General features: G+C 38.0%; 1 protein-coding gene across 1 annotated transcript in view; it reads left to right on the top strand.

Annotated features, from left to right (window-relative positions):
* The window catches only part of lars1b (leucyl-tRNA synthetase 1b), a 49,037-nt gene that overhangs the window by 23,710 nt on the left and 3,904 nt on the right, over positions 1–21,423 (top strand). Inside the window, exons 24-31 of the mRNA XM_022676216.2 lie at positions 816–906; positions 1,755–1,895; positions 3,571–3,711; positions 8,779–8,889; positions 12,411–12,521; positions 13,980–14,084; positions 16,248–16,343; positions 18,572–18,704. Coding sequence (XP_022531937.2) covers positions 816–906; positions 1,755–1,895; positions 3,571–3,711; positions 8,779–8,889; positions 12,411–12,521; positions 13,980–14,084; positions 16,248–16,343; positions 18,572–18,704 — 929 coding nt within the window. The remainder of the gene's footprint in view (positions 1–815; positions 907–1,754; positions 1,896–3,570; positions 3,712–8,778; positions 8,890–12,410; positions 12,522–13,979; positions 14,085–16,247; positions 16,344–18,571; positions 18,705–21,423) is intronic.

Raw genomic sequence — 21,423 nt, 5'->3', positions numbered from 1 at the left:
TGCTTATATTGTCAAATTTTTATATCCCCACAGAATTCGGTTTTTAAAACTTTATTCGGCTCTATTAAAAAAAGGTGTGGTTATGGTAAAAGGGCTGCTTATGGGCGGGACCAATAACAGACCGTCAGCTCCGCTCCGCCCCGCTCTGCAGTCTGTGACCGCGAGGCAGCCCTCAGGGGCGGGGTTATTTAAATGAGTAGGAGCTCTCCACAGTCTTTCTCCCTCCTCTGGTCTCTACTGCACAGACTCTGGTCTCTGAATCGCCAAAATGGCTTGAAGATTTTGGCTTCATTTTCATTGAATGAATGGGAACGGCGACACGGCGTCCATCTTTATATACAGTCTATGGTACATACAATGCATACTTTTCCCATTGTTATGATAGCCAAGACACAATGATACTCTGCCCTAAATCAAGCTGCACGATGAATGGTTGAGGGCTCCCCTATAGATTGCCAAAGTTGGACTCTTAAGTTTTTTCTTGAGACTGCTTTTTTAAAAAATCAGGGCAAGGTGCTGCTACAGCTTTACCTGTAGACTTCTCTGCAATCCTATTACTAAGTAATCCTGTCTATTAATTTAGTGTGAAGTATAGGGTGGATCTCATTAAGCTCTGTTGTTCTTCTTACCAGCTTTGCAAAGCTGGTTACAAGTATAATGCTTGTGCTTCACACCAGGATTTCTTGCTAAAAGCTCTGCTCCATCTGAATCTGCTCTCCTGAGTTCCCATTAATGGTCTGAGAGCTGCTGATGTGTCTGGGATGTATCTACAGCTGGTTTGAAGATACTAAAGATGATTCTTTCTGTGTCTCCAGTGAGATGAACTCTGGTATCGTTAAAACTGAGCAGCACTATGAGAGAATGATGTACAAGGAGGCATTGAAGAGTGGCTTTTTCGAGTTCCAGGTAAGAGTTGCATGCGGACACTTACTGTAGATACCTGATATATATATAAGTATGGCTGGGTAAAATGGGGGAAAAAAAATATTTTTACTAAAATATGGATATATACCCTATTTCTCTCCTACTCACTCACTCATTCATTGTTAAAACATGTCCTTTGCATATTCTAGTTTAAAAAGCTTCAAAACTTTTTTAACTAGAATGAAGACTAGCATTAAAAATAGCATTAAAAATGACAATGCACCATTGATGTTATTATTATTAATTTATTATATTTGTCTCCCTTAAATACAAGGAAGTACCAGCATTTTAACCTTTTAAATCATGATTTTTAGTAATGATTATTCACAGAATCTCATTGGGATTAATACAGTTATTTCACTAATATCTTTGCCAATCTTAAAATATTCCATTCAAATATCCACTATAGCATGCTTGTCATAATAAGAACAAGTGTTATTATTCACAGTTCAATATTCTTGTGATTAATCAGATTTTTTTTTTATATAAAGTTCTTAGTATTTATGAAACATTACATTACACAGCAATTATCAAGCGCTTTTATCCAAAGTGACTTACAAATAATTGTGTACATTTTAGTAATCGAGGACATACACGTTCAAGGCAAAAATATTTTTGTCAGGACCTAAAGGAGGTCAAAGGGAAATAGTGGGATAGAGGAGGAAAAGAGGGGAAGAAGGAAATGAGGTTAGAAGTAGTTTGTTACAGGTTTTAGGAGAGCAGGTATGTGAAATTATGATATGTAAATTATGTTTCCCGTATTGTATTATAATAATAATAGTGGAATAAACTTATGAGCAAACTCGTGTCACTAAATCTTCTTCTTCTAGGCAGCGAAGGATAAGTACAGGGAGCTGGCAATAGAGGGCATGCACAGAGACCTCGTGTTCAAGTTTATTGAGAACCAGACCCTGCTGCTGGCCCCCATCTGCCCCCACCTGTGTGAATACACCTGGACCCTGCTAGGGAAGGTAAGTGTGCACCTCCAGCTGCTTTTACACAGCAGAGCTGAAAGGCTGTAAGGACCTGTGAGGAAATTTCCGCAATGTCATTGCATCCCCTGCAAGATTAGTGACATGGCCTTGAAATAATAATAAAATATTTTAGGGTATTTTTGTAATTACTATACATCAGTAGCAAAACATAAATTTATTTTGTTCCAGTCGTATATTCTTGAAATTAATAAAATATAGTATAATAATAAAATATAACAGTTTCAAATATTCAGTATAAACAAAAACATCTAAAAGCTTTGATAAGCATTTTTACAACTATTTTATAAACAACCTCTTAATGTATTTGAGAGCATCAGTTGTGTTGTGAAGAAGTAGAGTTGGTATACAGTGAATAACCAGCAAAGTCAAGATGAGTCAGTATCGTCAAGTGCAGTTGCAAAGGCAATCAAAATGGTTAAGATGAAACTGGCTCTCCTCAGGACTGCACTAGGAAAGGAAGACCAAAAGTTTCCTCTGCTGCACAGACTAAGTTGGATGGATGGATACTGACTGACTGACTTACTAACTGACTGACTTACTAACTGACTGACTTACTAACTGGCTGACTTACTAACTGGCTGACTTACTAACTGACTGACTGACTTACTGACTGACTGACTGACCGACTGACTGACTGACTGACTGACTTACTGACTTACTAACTGACTTACTAACTGACTTACTAACTGACTTACTGATTGACTTACTGATTGACTTACTTACTTACTGACACTTACTTACTTACTGACCTACTTACTTACTTACTGACCTACTTACTTACTTACTGACCTACTGACTTACTTACTTACTGACCTACTGACTTACTTACTTACTGATCTACTGACTTACTAACTGACCTACTGACTTACTTACTTACTGACTTACTTACTGACTTAGTGACTTACTTACTGACTTACTAACTGACTGACTTGCTGACTGACTTACTGACTGACTTACTGACTGACTAACTGACTGACTTACTAACTGACCTACTGACTTACTTACTGACTTACTTACTGACCTACTGACTGACTTACTTATTGACTTACTTACTGACTTAGTGACTTACTTACTTACTGACTTACTTACTGACTTACTTACTAACTGACCTACTGACTGACTTACTTATTGACTTACTTACTGACTTACTTACTAACTGACCTACTGACTTACTTACTTACTTACTTACTTACTTACTTACTTTATTTATCCCGAGGGAAATTTAGGCATCCAGCAGCAACAGCACAATACAAGAAGAAACATATTGAAACATAAATGAAAACACAGAAGAATAAAAATATATATAAGGCTATAAAAAACTTGCTATACAAGGTAACGATCTATCTGTAAACAGAGCAGTGCAATACATGTTGCTAATGGTCATTAAATAATTAACAGAGCAAAGTGCAAGGTGCAATGACATTGATTATAAAAGTGACTGATGTGCCATTGGAATATAAATATGCATACGTAACAAAATAGTTAAAGTGAATGTTTGAATACCCAATCATGGGTAAATGTACTTAATGTAAGTGATGTAGCAGCAGCAGCAGCAGCAGCAGCCTAGTTCACCGCAAGTTCACAGCATTCCAGATAAGAGCCACATATACAGCCATATATATTATTCTCTGACCTCCCTCTGCCTCCACAGACTGGTTCTCTGATGAAGGCGAGCTGGCCTGTGGCCGGTCCAGTGGATGAAATTCTGATCCGATCCTCACAGTATCTGATGGAGACTGCCCATGACCTGCGTCTGCGCCTCAAGGCCTACTTGCAGCCTCCTAAGAATAAGGTAGATGTGCCTCTGGGTTCTTCGAAGTTCTACAGTGCTCCTGTTTTAATATGTCTGTCATGGGTTTAACCGTGTCATTCATTTTGATAGTACTTGATAGACTTAAAATAGGGAGAAAAAGGTTTCAGTAAGTGCTGCTCTGGGCTGGAAGGCTGAGCCCATATCATAATTTGTATTTTCAGTAGTGTTTTAAAAGTAAATTACACTCTTTAACAGTAGGGGGACCCCAGGAGCAATTGTCACATAGGGGGGTGAATTGTGATTGGTTGACATGTATTTAACCCTTTCAGACCTTGTGACCATTAAAATACCATCATATATACTTTCTAATATTTTGTTGCACATAGACGATAAACCAGACAATAAAAAAAAGTTTATAAGACAAATAAAAAAAACAGTAGCTTAGCCCCACCCACTGCACAAAAAAAAAAACACTCAACTCAAATATTATGGAATGGCAGCATTAAGCCAATGAAGCAAAGAAAGAACTAATTTTTACTAATTTTATGTGATTTAGAACAGTTTTTATCATGACTAGGGATGTTTTTTAAAATAAAAAGGTATATTAAAATCAAATATTAAATAAAAATGTTGAGCAATGGTCATTAAAAAACACAATTAAATTATGTCAGTTCATTGGATTTTTATATTGAGTTTCTATTAGAATGCTAGAGTCTTCTTTTGTGTTCATCACAGGCAGAAAATAGCATTCTTATATTTTTCTCATATCACAATCATAGTTCAGGTCTCAAAGGGTTAATTATGACTTATTTAAAAATATGCGTACCATTGGCTTGCTATGACAGAGTGGATGCAGGCATGCAAGTGAAATATAAAGTAATTAAGCTGGGAAAATATACTTTCTATGTCTTATAGTTGAAAAGCTCATTTGTTTGAGGCACAGTACTAATAAAAATTAGTGTTTCTATGTATATATCAGTCTAACAGTCTTACTGTTAGATATTTGTGAGTCATTTGAGAAGCTCCTTGCTGCTCCATTAATCTCTGAAATCCAATCCAATCCATTCTCCACTCAGTATTGTTTTATTTATTGATTCCTCAAAAAAATATAAAGAACTGAATCCAGGTCAGCATAATAACCACTGTCTAGCTTTCTCCACCATTTCCACCATCAGCACCACTTTAACACATTATATCCAGCAGCCTCTTATTAATAGTTCATTACACTTGGCGCCCGATTCTGGCAGCATCTCCCAACACCTTACTCTAATGCTTCCATATTTGGCAGCCCAATTCTGCCAGCACACTTTGAGGCACGATGAGCTTTAGCATTAACCCCAAGAGTGCAAGTGTTCAGAGTGCAAGAGACCAAAATCTTCTGCAGTAATGTGAGAGAGATTGCTGACTTTAGACTAGACTTTACCGTATTTTTCGCACTATAAGGTGCACTTAAAATCCTTTAATTTTCCCAAACATCGTCAGTTCGCTTTAAAATCTGGTGCTCCTTATGTATGAATTCTACCAGTCAGGTAGTAAGGACCAGTATTAGCATTAGCCGCTAACCACAGCGCTAGCTCTTTCGCCATTTAGAGTGTATCGGACTGTAGCCTGCATGTTTACCCTGTTAAAATAAGCTACGTGGGACACACCAAGTACTGTTTTAGGATGTGGTGAATGTAGGTCTATTTTATTTAATTTTTTTAATCTTTTTTTTTTTTTTTTTTATAAAGTTGTATCTTAGCTGTAATGATTTACAAGATTCACTAAAATTGGAATGAGCCTATGATTTAAAATTTTTTTAAACTTTTATTTTCAGTATGAATTGTGAGTACAGCCCATAATGGGTTGAGGTTTTTGGTTTCTAGCAGCTGTATTTATTTATTTAACCTTTATTTAATTTAACCTTTATTTAAGTTAACCTTTATTTAACCAGGAAGTCCCTTGAGATTGAAATCTCTTTTTCAACGGAGACCTGGACTATTGTATTTATTGTATTATTTGTTTTCAACTAATTACACAGTTTATACAATTAAATATTTAAATATATATATATATATATATATACTATTTTTTTTTTTTTTTTTTTTATCAAAATCCAATGTGTTCTCTCAATTATTTTGACCAGTGTAGGTTACAATTGGGATGCAGCCAATAAGAGGCAAATTATATCCATATCATTTATTATACTCCTGTTTCAGATGCACATGCATTACTTGCCTACTAAAGTTTTGCTACTATGAAATCTGGTGAAAAATTCTGTATTTTTATTTATTTTTTTATTTATTGAACTATCGCAATACAGAATATTGCAACAACAAAAAAATACTTCAATAAATATCTTTTTTTTCCAATATTGTGCAGCCATAGAGTAGATACCATGTTTTTTCAAGCGAGTACGAGTACAAGTAGTAGTGCAATGTAACAGCTAATTTGTTTATTTTAATTTTCTATTGTAACAGTTACATTATAGAAACATACTTTTCCATACTTTAAGACATTCTGAAATTATGCTTAAATAATAAAAAAAATAAAAATAAATAAATAAATAATAATAATAATAATAATAATAATAATAATAATAATAATAATAATAATAAAAACAGTTTTGGTTTACTCTATGGACATATGTTTATTAGCAGTGTGCACTCTTAATTGGATGTTTGTACCTGAGCCTATGCTAAAGCTAATTTGTAGATATAAATTTACTAAAAAAACAAAAACATATTGTTTAACTACTCTAGCAGGCTCTGGAAACATTAAGTGAGAATGCAGAATGATTCACTACTAGTGAATTCTGTTTAAATTAAATTTTTACTATCGCAATACAGAATATTGCAAAAAAAAAAAGACAGAAATATTTTGATAAATAATTTATTTTTCAGTATTGTGCAGCCATAGATAGATACCGTGTTTTTTTTTTTGTACTTTTGTACTGATACTGATACCAATAGCAGTACATGCTTAGAATTAAGCAGCATTATTAGGAGCATTATATAATAGTTGTAGTAGTGCAGTGCAACAGCTAATTTTTTAGTTTTAAGTTTTGTTTACTTTCCAACAGGCATACTTTTAAGAAATTGTGAAAATATACGCAAATAAAAAAAAAAATACATAAAAAAACAGATATAAAAACAAAAACTTTTTTTTTTTTCCAGCACCATGCAGCCATACATTACTATTACTTGATAGACTAATATATGCGGGTATATTTTAATATCAGAGCAGTGCAGAGCCCACCCCAGTGTCAGTACAGAGAGAGCACACCAGGTCAGGCCGGGGGTCTGAGTAGGGTTGAGATGACAGATGTCATGTAGAATATGCTCAAAGGAGCTCCACAGCTCCCTCGGTGGAGGAGGAGTGCACTGTGCCGTCGCTTTTAAGATGCCACCGGTCTCTCTCAGACATCGGTAACCGAGCCGAGACCCAGGCCGAGGCCCAGGCTGAGGTAATAGTAATAGGAGCGGGTACAGGAACAGGGGAGGGCGGGCTTTTCTCAACCGTGTCACCGCAGCCATGTGGTAATGGACGTCGGATTGGATTAGGTGTTGCCGTGGTGATGTGGAGGTGGGGCTAGTGGGCCGGGCATTAGGGAACAGGGGGGCTTGGGAGAGTTAGAGTGGATCAGTGCACAGAAATAGCAGCAAACAGAAATCTAGCCAGGGCCAAATTGACATTTATGGATGAAAAGCGCCTGTGTCAGAAGCAGAAATGAAAATCTGAAATTGCAGAAAGTAGCAGCACCGTGGCTTTACTGTGAGTTCTGCAGCGGTTCTGCAGATTTATTTGAGTAGCTTGTTTGTATTCAGAGTATAAAGTTTCAGATCCGTGAGTTCGGATTGCTTTTGACCACATAAAAAGCCAGGTCAGGCAGTCAGTAAACACGAATGAGATTAAATCACATAAATCACATTCGGAGGACCATGTTTAACATGGGAAACTGTGTACAAATTATTAAGTGTAAATGCATCTATTAAAATGAAAAATTATTATTGTGACGGATATGGGAATGTCCAAACCAATAATTTCTCGATATATTTCTGGCATTTGATTGATGCTCTTATTCAGTGTTAAGTCCAGTAAGGCTAAGAGTTGCATTAGAAGTCTTGCTCAAGGACATAAACTGAAGTTCTGATACTTAATGTGTGTCGCTTAATGTGCCTTATAATCCAGTGCACCTTATGTATGAAAATAGACCAGAAAATCAGGGGTTGTACAATGAAACTGAAACACCTGTCATTTAATGTGGGAGGTTTCGTTGCTAAATTGGAGCAGCCTGGTGGCCAATCTTCATTAATTGCACATTGCACCAGTAAGCAGATTGTGAAGGTTCAATTAGCAGGGTAAGAGAGCAGTTTTGCTTAAAATATTGCAATGCACACAACATTATGGGTGACATACCAGAGTTCAAAAGAGGACAAATTGTTGGTGCACGTCTTGCTGGTGCATCTGTGACCAAGACAGCAAATCTTTGTGATGTATCAAGAGCCACAGAATCCAGGGTAATGTCAGCATACCACCAAGAAGGACGAACCACATCCAACAGGATTAACTGTGGACGCTGTAAGAGGAAGCTGTCTGAAAGGGATGTTCGGGTGCTAACCCGGATTGTATCCAAAAAACCACAGCTGCCCAAATCACGGCAGAATTCAATGTGCACCTCAATTCTCCTATTTCCACCAGAACTGTCAGTCGAGACAATTAATGATTGTGGTCTAAAACCAGGTGTTTCAGTTTCGTTGTCCAACCCCTGTATATGTTCATTGATATTGCCTTATAATCCAGTGCACCTTTTAGTCCGTAAAATACGGAGCAACTCTATTACGTACTGGTTCTACTCTTTCTCACCCCTGCCATTTCAGCAGTAGGGAGGAGCCGCTAAGTTGGCCTCTAATTTGGGCTAGGTAGCGATCTCTCTTGATGCTGCTTACGAGGAAAATGTTACCAGCACTGTTCAAGCACAGATTGTGCAGTGGGATTAATAGAAGTGTAGTATTGAGTGTTGTGGATGGATTGGGTGTTTAAAATGTTAATAAACTCTGGTGGTGACTTGCATTTGCATTATATCATCTAACATTTTGTTTATCTTGTCTTGCTCTTCCCTCACAGAAAGGAGACAACAGACCTCCAGGCAAACCCTCTCACTGTACAGTCTATGTGGCAAAGAGCTACCCGCCCTGGCAGCACAGCGCCCTCTCTCTGCTGGGCAAGCACTACAAGGTAAACTCCTGCTTTATTTTCTCCACACTTACACTGTGTCCAAAGGTTTGTGGACACTCCCTTAAATTAATGAGTTTAGCTAGTTTACATTGCATGCCTTTTTCTGCATCTCATTATCAATAATGTCTTTAGTATAAATCTCTGAACACTGAGCTCTAAAGCAGTGGAACTTTTAAATGATAGTGGTAAATTAGGGATGTGCCAGATCATATTGAAAACAACAATGTTGCCAGAATGTTTAGAACGAAAAAAAAAATGAGTTTCTTTGATTTCACCAAATTGAAAACCCCTGGAATATAATCAAGGGGAAGATGGATGATCACAAGCCATCAAACCAAGCTGAACTGCTTGAATTTTTGCACCAGAAGTGGTATAAAGTTATCCAAAAGCAGTGTGCAAGACTGGTGGAGGAGAACATGCCAAGATGCATGAAAACTGTGATTTAAAAAAACAGGGTTATTCCACTAAATATTGATTTTTGAGCTCTTTATGAAAATGAACCTCCTTTGCATTATTTGAGGTCTAAAAGCTCTGCATCTTTTTTGTTATTTCAGTTATTTCTCATTTTCTGCAAATAAATGCTCTAAATGACAATACTTTTATTTGGAATTTGGGAGAAATGTTGTCCGTAGTTTATAGAATAAAACAACAATGTTCATTTTACTCACATGTATACCTTTAAAAAGCAAAATCAAAGAAACTGATGCAGAAACTGAAGAGGTCTCTTAATTTTTTCCAGAGCTGTATATTGTGATATTTTTATGTTATGTATTTTGTTTCATAATTATTATTTAACATAAAATCAAAGAGTCTTGGTAAGTTACTGTTATTCACAATATACACAAAAATTTCTTGAATTAATAAAACAATTATTTGTGTTTTGTCATATCACTAAAAATATACTGTAATTATCAATAAAAAATTCTTTGAAATATCGCAATATAATTAAGGACCACAATGCCCACCCCTCATTGAGGATTGTGATGCTGTGGTGATCATTCAGCGTCCGGGCCTCACCAATGCTCTTGTTGCAGAATCAACCAAATTCTCAAAAAATTGCTCTGTGTTTTAGCAAAAAGTTTGTTCTGGACAGTAGATGCAGTTACTCCAATAAAAGCAGGATAATTCAGTGAATGGTCAGGTGTCCCAATACTTTTGTCCATGTTGAGGTATGGTTACTCTCTGGATACCCTGGATGTTGCACAATTGCAGGGCTCTTTGACAATCACAGACTGGAGCATGATTTGAATCACTTGGTATCAAATACATATAACATTAAAAAAGATACTTTTTGTCATCACAAAGTAAAATGCAGTATTCGTGTATAGAAGCATGATTAAGTATGTTCTGCTGTACTGCTCAGCCTGTTTCTTTACAGTGTTTAAACTCATAAATCAAAGCTGTTATTCCTTAACAATAAGGCTGCCATGAGACAGGCTCTTATAATAACACAGGATCCTCTGATCACCCACTGTACCTCTTCTTCTTCTTCTTCTTCTACCATCTGGCCTCAGTCACAGAGCTCTATCTGTAAAAAAGCTGAGTCTGCAGAAAGCTGTGTTCCCTCAGCTGTATCATCTCTTAACAGATTTCCCCACTGAAGTAACAGAGCTACACTGGAGCTGTATGGAAATTTATTGAAAGATACTTTCAATGGTGTTTTCTTTGCTGGTGGTAATGGCAGTAGCTCTGTTTGTTTGCTGTGTTGAGATGTATTAATAGTTGTGCATTGTACATGATTTTTATTTAAACACACAGTATGGATATTTGTTGTTGATGATTGAAATTATTAGGCAGCAGCTGTCCCATCACTTGTGCATCTTCACCATCAAAGACAATTGATGCAATCATACAATCAAATCCAAACACTTGCCGTTTCTCAATCTGCGTTCTAGTCTGTGGTTCCAGTCTGTAGTTCTAGTCTATAATCCAGTCTGTAGTTCCAGTCTGTGGTTCTATTCTGTGGTTCTATTCTGTGGTTCTATTCTGTGGTTCCAGTCTGTGGTTCCAGTCTGTGGTTCCAGTCTGTGGTTCCAGTCTGTGGTTCCAGTCTGTAGTTCCAGTCTGTAGTTCTAGTCTGTGGATCTATTCTGTATTTCCAGGCTGTAGTTCCAGTCTGTAGTTCCAGTCTGTAGTTCTTGTATGTAGGTCTAGTCTGCAGTTCAAGTCTGTAGTTCTAGTCTATAATCCAGTCTGTGGTTGTAGTCTGTGGTTGTAGTCTGTGGTTCCAGTCTGTGGTTCCAGTCTGTAGTTCCAGTCTGTGGTTCCAGTCTGTAGTTCTAGTCTATAATCCAGTCTGTGGTTGTAGTCTGTGGTTGTAGTCTATGTTCCAGTCTGTGGTTCCAGTCTGTGGTTCCAGTCTGTGGTTCCAGTCTGTGGTTTTAGTCTGTAGTTCTAGCTGTGCTCAAGTTAGGGCTGCACGATATGAAAAAAGAAATTCTCTGGAAATATTATTTTTTCAACGATATATATATATCGGGATATTAAACAACGCAGAGCCCATGACGCCACCAGCGCCGCCCCATACCCACGCGCTATCTCGCATCCGGAACAATCAAGAGCTGAGTCAGCGCCAAGCACTCAAAACCTGAGGAAAACAGCAAAACAACTGTAATCGGCCCTTTAATCAGGCATTTAAATGATTTTTTAAAAGGTAAATAAGAGCGTTTTTTTCTGGGATTAAAAGCGTAACTTCGGCTGTAACTGGAAATATCTGCACAAAACTGCTGGACTGAGGTGCACAGCTTTGCGTTTACAAGCACTTGCCCAACCATGTGGATGGAGTCCCTGCGTTTACTTCGTGTTTACTCTTGCCCCCCTCGCACTTCCTCTCGCACTTCTCAGGCAGCGGCAGTCTGTCACTCACACAGACACAGAGACAGCACTGTGTATCATCTACTTGTGTCAAGAATCAAAACATCGCAACATGACGTGTTTGATTTATTTGCCTTAGGTGACATTGCACGTCCTGCGATGTGACTATTGCACATGCGCACATCACAATGACTATGCTTAAACCATATATCGTGCAGTCTTAGTTCTGGTCTGTTCTTGTGGATGTGGGAAACGTCATCAGTCAAAGCCCAAGTACTAATTCTATTTAGAAGCTCACAGTTAGCCAAGTACACTACAAATACCCGGATGTGTTCTTGCTTCTCCCACATTATGGAGGAGGCATGGAAGGTGACTTGTATCGACGACTTCTTACAGTCCGATAACCCAAAATAGTGCTGCTGTGTGATGAAATAAAGTTTTAAGTTAATTTTAGGCGAGAACATAGTGGTTTAGACCTCAGACATTTGGTTTATTTATTAAGAAAGTGGCTATGTGAAAATGAGCTTCTTTTTTTGAGAGGGTGACATCAAGTACACAGCTGTTCCAACTACAGAATAAAAGTCCCACGTCTTTGTTCTTGGGCTTATGTACTCTCGAGTCGAACTGGCCGTGAGTACGGGAGTCCAAACTTGTGTACTCCGTATTGAGAAATGTTCACTGTCTCTTTTTTTTTTTTTGGTTCCTAGAGCAACAATGGAACTTTGCCTGACAACAAGGTCATCGCCATGGAGCTGGGTGCCATGCCAGAACTGAAGAAGTACATGAAGCGGGTGATGCCGTTTGTGGCCATGATTAAGGTACATTTGCTGTTTGGTACACCGTGGTATTAAAACATGAGGTTCTCATCCCATCTACCTAGGACTGGGCGATATGGTAAAAAATATAATATCTGATAATGTCGATATGAACAGTATAAAGGCTTCTTTCTGCCTGTGGGGTATTTAATCACACACTGGCAGAGCTGGGCAATAAGGTACAAGTATTATATCACTATATTTAAAGACCATTTTACAATACACAGTATTCATCCCAATATTTTGACACTTGAACAAAATGCACCAGCAGTGGCAGTTTCTGAAAAACTTCTATTCAGATAACCTTTATGTGCTTAGTACAATAATTTTATAAAATGTTTGGCTGCAAATCATCTAATTAACCACTTTAGACCCTGCGTACTCATATGAGGACGTTACATTTCTGCTTCTCTGCACCATGATACTTTACTATTATTTTTTTTAAACTAAGAGCCTCATGCCTCATATGGAGACACTACTCAACACTCAATTGATTGAAAACACTATGGCAAGAATCCCAGTCAAGCGTTTTTACAGCCAGTCCGGACAGAAACGTGGGTATTTCATTTACTTACTGTAGAAAGCTAAAATCGTTTTTTTGACTATTTGGGTCCTTCTGGTCCCAAATGGCTAGTTAAAAGTTAAAATGAACCGCTTTCTCCACATGAGTACATTTAGTTTCCTACCATTCTTCTTAGGTCCAACTAATATGTTACTATAATCAGACCTTAAAAACCAAACTAAATGATTTAATTGATTTAACAAATGAATTGATTTAATTGAGAAAACATCAGGTGAATCCACAATGATAACAATCTTTATGTAAGAATAAAATGCTTCAAAAGAGCTTCACATAATGTACAGCTTATTTATTTATTTATTTATCACAGCACAAAAAAATATCGATATATTGTCTAGCTCTATGTTAGACCCCAAATGTTTTCATTTTGCTATGGGGTAAATAATAATAAGTGGAAGAATTGTGGAATTCCATATACTTTTATTTAGGAGTGTTAGAAATTTCCTTCGGGATAAATAAAGTATCTATCTATCTATCTATCTATCTATCTATCTATCTATCTAGAAATATTGATGCTGTTTTCTACTTTTTGTATTTTTTGTTTTGCAAAAACACAGTATTGAAAATTAACATGTCAAGATTGTGTCAAGTAAAGTTTTTTTACTTTTTATTCAGATATTATAATTTTTGGTTTGTTTTTATACTGACTTTTTTTTTCTTTTCATTTTATTTGAACAATCGGTTTGCGTCGCATTGCTTACAATGTCACAGTATATTGCAATATATTGAATTGTAAAACCTATATTGTAATATATTCTGTATCGCCAAGTTCATGCCAATACACAGCCCTACTGTGATTTCATTAAATTGTAGGAGCTGCTGTTTCAGAGGTTTGAGCCACGTGCGTGAAGCTGATTTGAATTGTTTGTGTGTGTTTATAGGACAACCTGGAAAAGAATGGGCCGAGGGTGTTGGATCTGGAGCTGGAGTTTGATGAGCGAGCAGTTCTGCTGGAGAATATTGTTTATCTGACCAATTCTCTGGAGGTACGCAGGGGAACAGCTGTGCAGTCTAGACATTTTCACTGATTCAGTACCTTAAATTATAACATAAAACCAACACCCTTTATGTTTATTCACTGACCAAAGAAAATGATGCACCAATTCGTTTTTGAAACATTATAGTAAAATAGTACGTTTATTGGAGAAAATGTAAAATCTTCTAGCATAGATAAAGGAAAACATACAATTTGGCATAAAGACATAAAGACCGTATGGCATGCAGAGGTACATGTGCCCAAAAAATAATGCAGCTGGACCTGTAGATCCTGTACATTCAGATGTTTGCAAAGCTGGTGTACTAACTGGTCTCATAAATGCTTGATTGGCAATACATTTGATAACTTGATAGGCCAAAGAAGTGTTACAATTAGTGCTGGGCAGTGTACCTGTTCATCCGGCACACACATACCGCCGCACCGCTAGACGCAATGCGGAGCGCTGTGTAGAACATCTCCACCAAAGACTAACGCTAACGCTAGCCAGTTAACATAACAACCTAACACACTGGAGTAATGGAAGCTTGGCTCTGTGGAGTAAAATGCTTGTCTCGCTTCATTCTGCTCTAAGAGAAATAAGAACAGCACTTTATCTTAGGAGCTCCTGTTGCTGTTCCTTCCAATATGAGTCTTTTTATCGAGTACAATAGAACCGAGTACAATAGACAAACAATAGCGAACAGCAGTTATTCACTCAGAAACAGAGACGAATGGTATTACGCAATCGTCCCCCCACATGAGCCCTAAATAATTTATTCAGCACAAGTAATAAAACTCCATGAAACGCTGGATATGAGGTGCAAAAAAGCTTCAAAACCAGTAACTATAGTCCTGTTTAAATATATTAATACTGTGGCCTAAAGGATCTTTTAATGCACACTGAATTGAATGAAATTTTTTTGAGACAAAACTGGAGAAAGAAGGGAATTGTGGCTGATTTTTAATACTATGTTATGCCTCTAATGGTTTCAGAAATAACAAACGTCATATTTTATATGTACTACTAACAGTACAGTAAATCACAAACCTATTTAAAGCGCAGGCATGAAAAAAAAAAGCTATCAAAAATAGTGATATATCGTGTAACTGTCAGAATGTTGAAAAATACTAGTTGCACTAGTGGCGTAGACATTTCTGGGAAACTCTGGCTGTATGTGGGGGCGCATTATCCTGCTGAAAAGGCAACACTTGTGGCTGTCCTGCACATATCGCTGAACTCGCTGCCTCGACATACTTCCAGCGAAACAAATTTCGTGAGCATTGCACGAAGTCAAGCGCGCTTTCGTGAACTTTTCGAGCTGGCATACTTTCTCGTGTTCTCCACAACTGCAGGGGGTGCTGTGACATTAGTAAAGTTAAGTTTCATGACTACCGGAAAACGATCACCCATCGCGCTCTGTCTAGACAAGCACCGGTGCGTATCTCTCAATGACTAATCGTCCATGTTTGTTTTCTTGGCACGCCTCTTTTTTAACAACCAATCACAGGCATTGTTGCGTTGTGTGTTCGGGCCGAGGAGTTCGCCCAGCTTCCATGGGCACGACACGGCGAACGAAGCCCCTGTGCGACGTCCGCGGCTGTTCGTTTTCTCCGCAATTACGTCACATTGTTCGCTGAAGCCACGCGAACGTCGTCTCTGCGTGAAGTACGCCGAGGCCTTTAGTGTCCCTTGTATTTCTGGTAGGAGTGATTGAGCGTCGTATGCAGTGGCTTCCCATTGCATCGTTACACCAACGCTAATCTATCAAACACAAACTAGCGATCTCTCACCAGGAGGTGCACTAACCAGAAATATACTCTGAGAGCCTTTTCTAGGTTCGTGGGGGAAGTACTTTTACGCCCTCTTGTGGCAAGATCCAGTGGCTAATCAGACCACACCTCTAATCATTTACGTATCTGCTTGAGACATGAGACATAACTGCATGTTTTTTTTGCCAATTAAAGTACAGTGTGAAGAACTGATATAAAGAACTGGCCTTTTTTCAAGCTTTTTTTTTTTTCAATGTCCGTTCATTAGGCGTAAAAAATCACTCCCACTGGCATAATCAGCTACTGTACAGGCTGCACATAATGGCCTTTTCTGTGAGTGTAAATGATGTAATCAAGCTCTTTAAAGTTTTAACACTTCCTCCCCCTCTCTTTCTGTCTGTAGCTGGATCAGATAGATGTCCTATTCGCTTCTGAAGCAGACGAAAAAGTAAAAGAGGACTGTTGCCCGGGGAAACCGTTCAGTGTCTTCAGATCTGAGGTAAGGTTGTTGCAGCAAGCGCACTCCCACACAAAATAATAGACTTTCTCTATTGTTTCTTGTAGTTAATGGCCGATCAGGCTTCTACTGTACACAGCAAAGCGGGGAGGGTTAATTTTAGAAACACTCTTTGCATTGTTAACGATGCTGAGACACGCTTTCTGATGTCATTCAGGCACTAACGCGAGTCTCTGAGTGCTTGGAATAAGGATGAAACAATAATCACTATACACAAACATGTTCGGATCATGTCCCATGACTTTTGCCAATCCCACTGAAGCTAAAGACCACTGCATTAACCTGGAGGACATGCGTGTAGGAGCTTCTTCTGCATTGATTACATGTGTTATTTTTGCCAGAGTTGCTTGTCTGTTTGCAAATTCTAGCCACTCTACACAGGTGTGGGTATTTTAAACATCTCCTGCAGAAACACTTCATGATCCTTAATAAATGTAATTTACACACTTCAATCGCATGACTTTTGGTTATGGCTGGCCTATGCCATGAGCTGTTTGCCTATATTCAGTAGTATATGAATGTTTGAAGCATAATAATTCTAATTCATGATACACAAACATGTAAATTTTCAATGTGGCCTATGCTGGAAAAAATTGTAGAGCTTTTAAAGCAACAACTGTCTAAAAATCTAAAAATAAAAGTAATTGATCCCACAGTGCAGATGTAGGCTTTCACAAGACAGCCAAGCATTGTTAGCTTATGGGTTACAGTACTGAGTAAGAGATCTGTGGAAGTCAAGATTAAATCAAGAAATTTATTCAGAAGAGCTACTGAGATTCACAATTTACTGCCAAAAATCTACTGGAAGCTGATTTAAGATTTAATAATAATTGAGAAAACTAGTCTTCTGTCTTTCACAATGTCTAAGGAACCAGTGGAACCGTGTCCTCGTCCTCTGGCTCTAATCTGTAATAGGTGAATTTGTGCATCCGTCCATGTTTTGTGTAAAACTGACCAATAGACATTGAAGAATTCACTAGCAGCTTTTTAACGGTCGCGCGGAGCTTTTTAACGGTCGCACGGAGCTTTTTAACGGTCGCGCGGAGCTCAGCTACTGTACTGCGGAGCTCAGCTACTGTACTGCTGTAGCTGCGGGATGTAAATGGCGCCCGATATCGCTGGACTGAGGAGTGTTCCGGTAAACCAGGGCACTATCAGCTCACAGGTTCATCCCACTTAGCTTGTTTTAACACTGAAAACATGCTGACTACAGTCCAATATACTTGGCAATATACTATTTTTAACTGTCGCACGGAGCTTTTAACCTGTCGCGCGGAGCTTTTTAACTGTCGCGCGGAGCTTTTTAACTGTCGCGCGGAGCTTTTTAACTGTCGCGCGGAGCTTTTTAACTGTCGCGCAGAGCTTTATACCTGTCGCGCAGAGCTTTATACCTGTCGCGCAGAGCTTTATACCTGTCGCGCAGAGCTTTATAACTTTCGCGCAGAGCTTTATAACTTTCGCGCAGAGCTTTTTAACTGTACTGCGGAGCGTTTTAACTGTACTGCGGAGCTCAGCTACTGTACTGCAGTAGCTGCGGGATGTAAATGGCGCCCGATATCGCTGGACTGAGGAGTGTTCCGGTAAGCCAGGGCACTATCAGCTCACAGGTTCATCCCACGTAGCTTGTTTTAAAACATGCTGACTACAGTCCAATATACTTGGCGAAAGAGCTAGAACTGCGGTTAGCGACTAATGCTAATGCTGCTGCACCCAGCCTTAGTGCCTGAGAAACTTCACTGAAAACTCACCCTTATAACACTGTACTTTAGAGGAGTGGTTTACTGCTCCTTAATACCAGACTTATGGAATTCATACATAAGGCGCACCGGATTATAAGGCACACTAATGATTTTTGGGAAAATTAAAGGATTTTTTTGTGTGCATCATAGAGAAATCTTTGCAAAATGTTTAGCTGCATTAAGATGTGTGCTAAAGTGTGCATTATTCAGTTAAGATTCTGAGATTTAATTTCTGCACATTTTCTTTATGTTATGAAATAAACTGTGCAATATGGTTTGGTTAGATGAACTACAGATGCTGCAGGTGCTGTGTTTATTTAATAATTTAAGAATAAAAAGGAGACTATCTCATACAGCTGTCCCCATGTTGAGCCTTCAGTATAAACAGGCTCTACTAATAAAGCCCTCAGAGCATTACTAGTAAAGCCTTATGAAGCATTAAGCTGAGAGTTCTCTTTTTTCTCTGTATAGCCTGGAGTGTCTGTGTCCCTGCTGAACCCTCAGCCGTCCAACGGCCTCTTCTCTACCAGAATCGACATCCGGCAGGGAGACAGCAAGGACAGCATCATCCGCAGACTGTCCAAAACCAGTAGAGGCATTAAAGGTAACACTTTATGAAGGAAACTGAGAATCTTTTACCTTTAAATTAGAATTGTAAATGAATTTTAAAAAATCCTTTCACAGCCCCCCTAGTGGCCATTTTAATTTACTGTACACAATTTATTATTTTATTTTTTTGTGGTAAAATCGTTCTGATATTTTGGGGGACAGTCGTCACTATGTGTGTGTGCAGTGGTGTGTGTCTGAGAGCAGGCTGTGAGAGGAGAGGAGCAGTATGGGGGGGAGGGGTGACACCCACAGATCAGGCAGCAGTCAGGAGCTCAGCACACAAATCACCATTCAGAAACAAAATCACCAATTTAACATTTATAACTTTTATAGTTGTGAAAGTCAAACATACCGGCAACAATCAAAAAATTACAATTAAACCCGATTTAATCACTGACTATTTAGATCCTGAAGTTCCCCTTTTGTCCTTTTTAAGTTCTTAGAGTATTTTTAATCAGCACGCTTTGTTTTTTTAGTAATTAGGCACAGAGCGTAAGGACTTTTACGTTAAAAAGCGCTTAGAAAATTATGCAACGTCATTCAAACTGCACGTGAAATTCTAATAAACTGTCCGTCCACTTTGATTGACATCCATATCGTCCAATTGTTGACCCTTTCAGCTTTCATATAAGCCACTTTAAGCCAAAATACATCATTCAGGGCCCGAGATACTGCCGTATGTAATGCAGGCTTCTGCCCCCACCAAAGAAACTCTCTGGCACTAACATCTATTTACGCAGCGGCTGAACAGGCAATATTATTGGATTGGAGGCTGTCAATCAGCGAGCTTAGACAAATCATTTTCTGAGTAAGTTTCTCTGATTTTGCTATTTATAGGTATATGTTTGAGTAAAGTTAACTTTGTTGTTTTATTTTATAAACTACAGACAACATTTTTCCCAAATTCCAAATAAAAATACGGAGTGTCTATTTGCACCCGGGTGCAAATAGCACGTGCCACACAGCAAGGCTATTTTCACCCCTTAATTAAAAAAAAAAGAAAGAGAACTCATCTGCGCATGTCTACCAATGAATGCGAGGGAGCGAAAAGGCGCAAATTCACAGATGGGGAAACGGAGACCATAGGAAATGGTAAGCAGAATTTGGTTATTATTTATGTACAAAAGGCCCATCACTCAATTTAACTCTACATTTTAAGATAAATATTTAAGACAGAGTGTGAGAATTATTATCTATCGAACACTGTTGACTGAAAACGAATAAGCTAAGCTAGTGTTTTGGTGGATCTCAGTTTAAGTTATTTGATTGAATTAAAGTTTGAGGCAGCTAGGTAACTTGTATCTAACCTTATCTTAGTTATTAAGTAAAAAGTTTTGTATTTTGTTGCTTATTCTGATTAATTTAGCTAGCTAGCGAACGATGTAGCAGTTCATGCCAACAATTTCTCTAATTCGTGCGAACGATTTCTTTTATTCCAGCGAACGATTAAGCCAACTCTTATTTCTAGTTCATGCATGCACAGGCAGGATAAACACAGTCTCCGGCGATGTTCATGCCTTCTGCGGTGGCGTTTTAGGGCAACTCTTAATTAGAGAATAAAGTCTAATATAACGAGATTAAAGTCGTAATATTACGAGATTAAAGCCGCAGTATTTTGATTTTAATTGTAACTGCTTGGCCTGCAGCGCAGGGCACGGAGGGAAAAGAGCACATACCGTCAGTTAGAAACGTAGATAAATGACGGTGATCTCAGGATCTCATAACAGATCATGCATGATCACCGTCAGTTATCTACGTTTCTAACCTGCTTATTATTAAATGTTCTAGTGTTACAGCTTTCGGCTCTGCGCTGCGAGATTCCTCTGTGCGGGGAGAGCGCGCGGCGCGACACGGAGGCTTTCCACCGCATTTTAGTTTTTGCTACCAAACGAACATAAATACAGTAAATTCCAGTCATGAATAAAGGAAATAAACCTTTTACTGAAACAAGACGACTGTCTCTGTGTGTTATAAAAACCATATCAAATTCAAATATACTGTGAAGCATGATATGCGCGTCAAAGTTATAATTATTTAGTAATATAGGGCTAATGTATTAATTAAATAAACATAATTCATATTAAAATATTCCCAATATTTCCCAGCAGATCTACCTTATAAAGCACCCCCTATAACTGTACACCCAACCAAGAAATACTTTTAGTACTAGATATTCAGTCAGCCTCCAAGGAAATGCACCCCTTCTTAAATCTGGTTACATCATTATTACATTCATGGTATTTACACCCTCTATATGGGAATCTGTGTAGCAAAATATGGTCACCTTTTACAGGTATATAATGATGGAAACACAAAATTGCATTTCATGTATAACATATGCTGTTTCTAGCTTTTATGTCATATAAAAAGACATAAAATCCAAATAATTATAAAGTAGTTCAAAAAAATATGCACATGAAACAGTGTGATAAAACGGTTTATGTATGTTTCTGAGCTTATAAGTCTGCATTATAATTCTGATAATGATGTATCAGAAAATAGTATATTTAAATGGTTTCATTTTCATATAATTTGCATACAAGTGTAATTTGTAATACAAATTAGTTGGGATAATTGTTATATGAGATAACAGGATACCTGTTTTTGGTGTAATATCATGATATTAATGTCCTACATCTTACAATAACATTTGGTCACACATTTTTATGACATACTGGAATAAATTATCAAATTGATCCAAATTATAATATATA

The sequence above is a fragment of the Astyanax mexicanus genome, chromosome 17 (assembly GCF_023375975.1).
Source record: "Astyanax mexicanus isolate ESR-SI-001 chromosome 17, AstMex3_surface, whole genome shotgun sequence".
NCBI lineage: Eukaryota > Metazoa > Chordata > Actinopteri > Characiformes > Acestrorhamphidae > Astyanax > Astyanax mexicanus.
The sequence above is the reverse complement of the archived record's forward strand: the minus strand, read 5'-3'. Positions and strand labels throughout refer to the sequence as shown.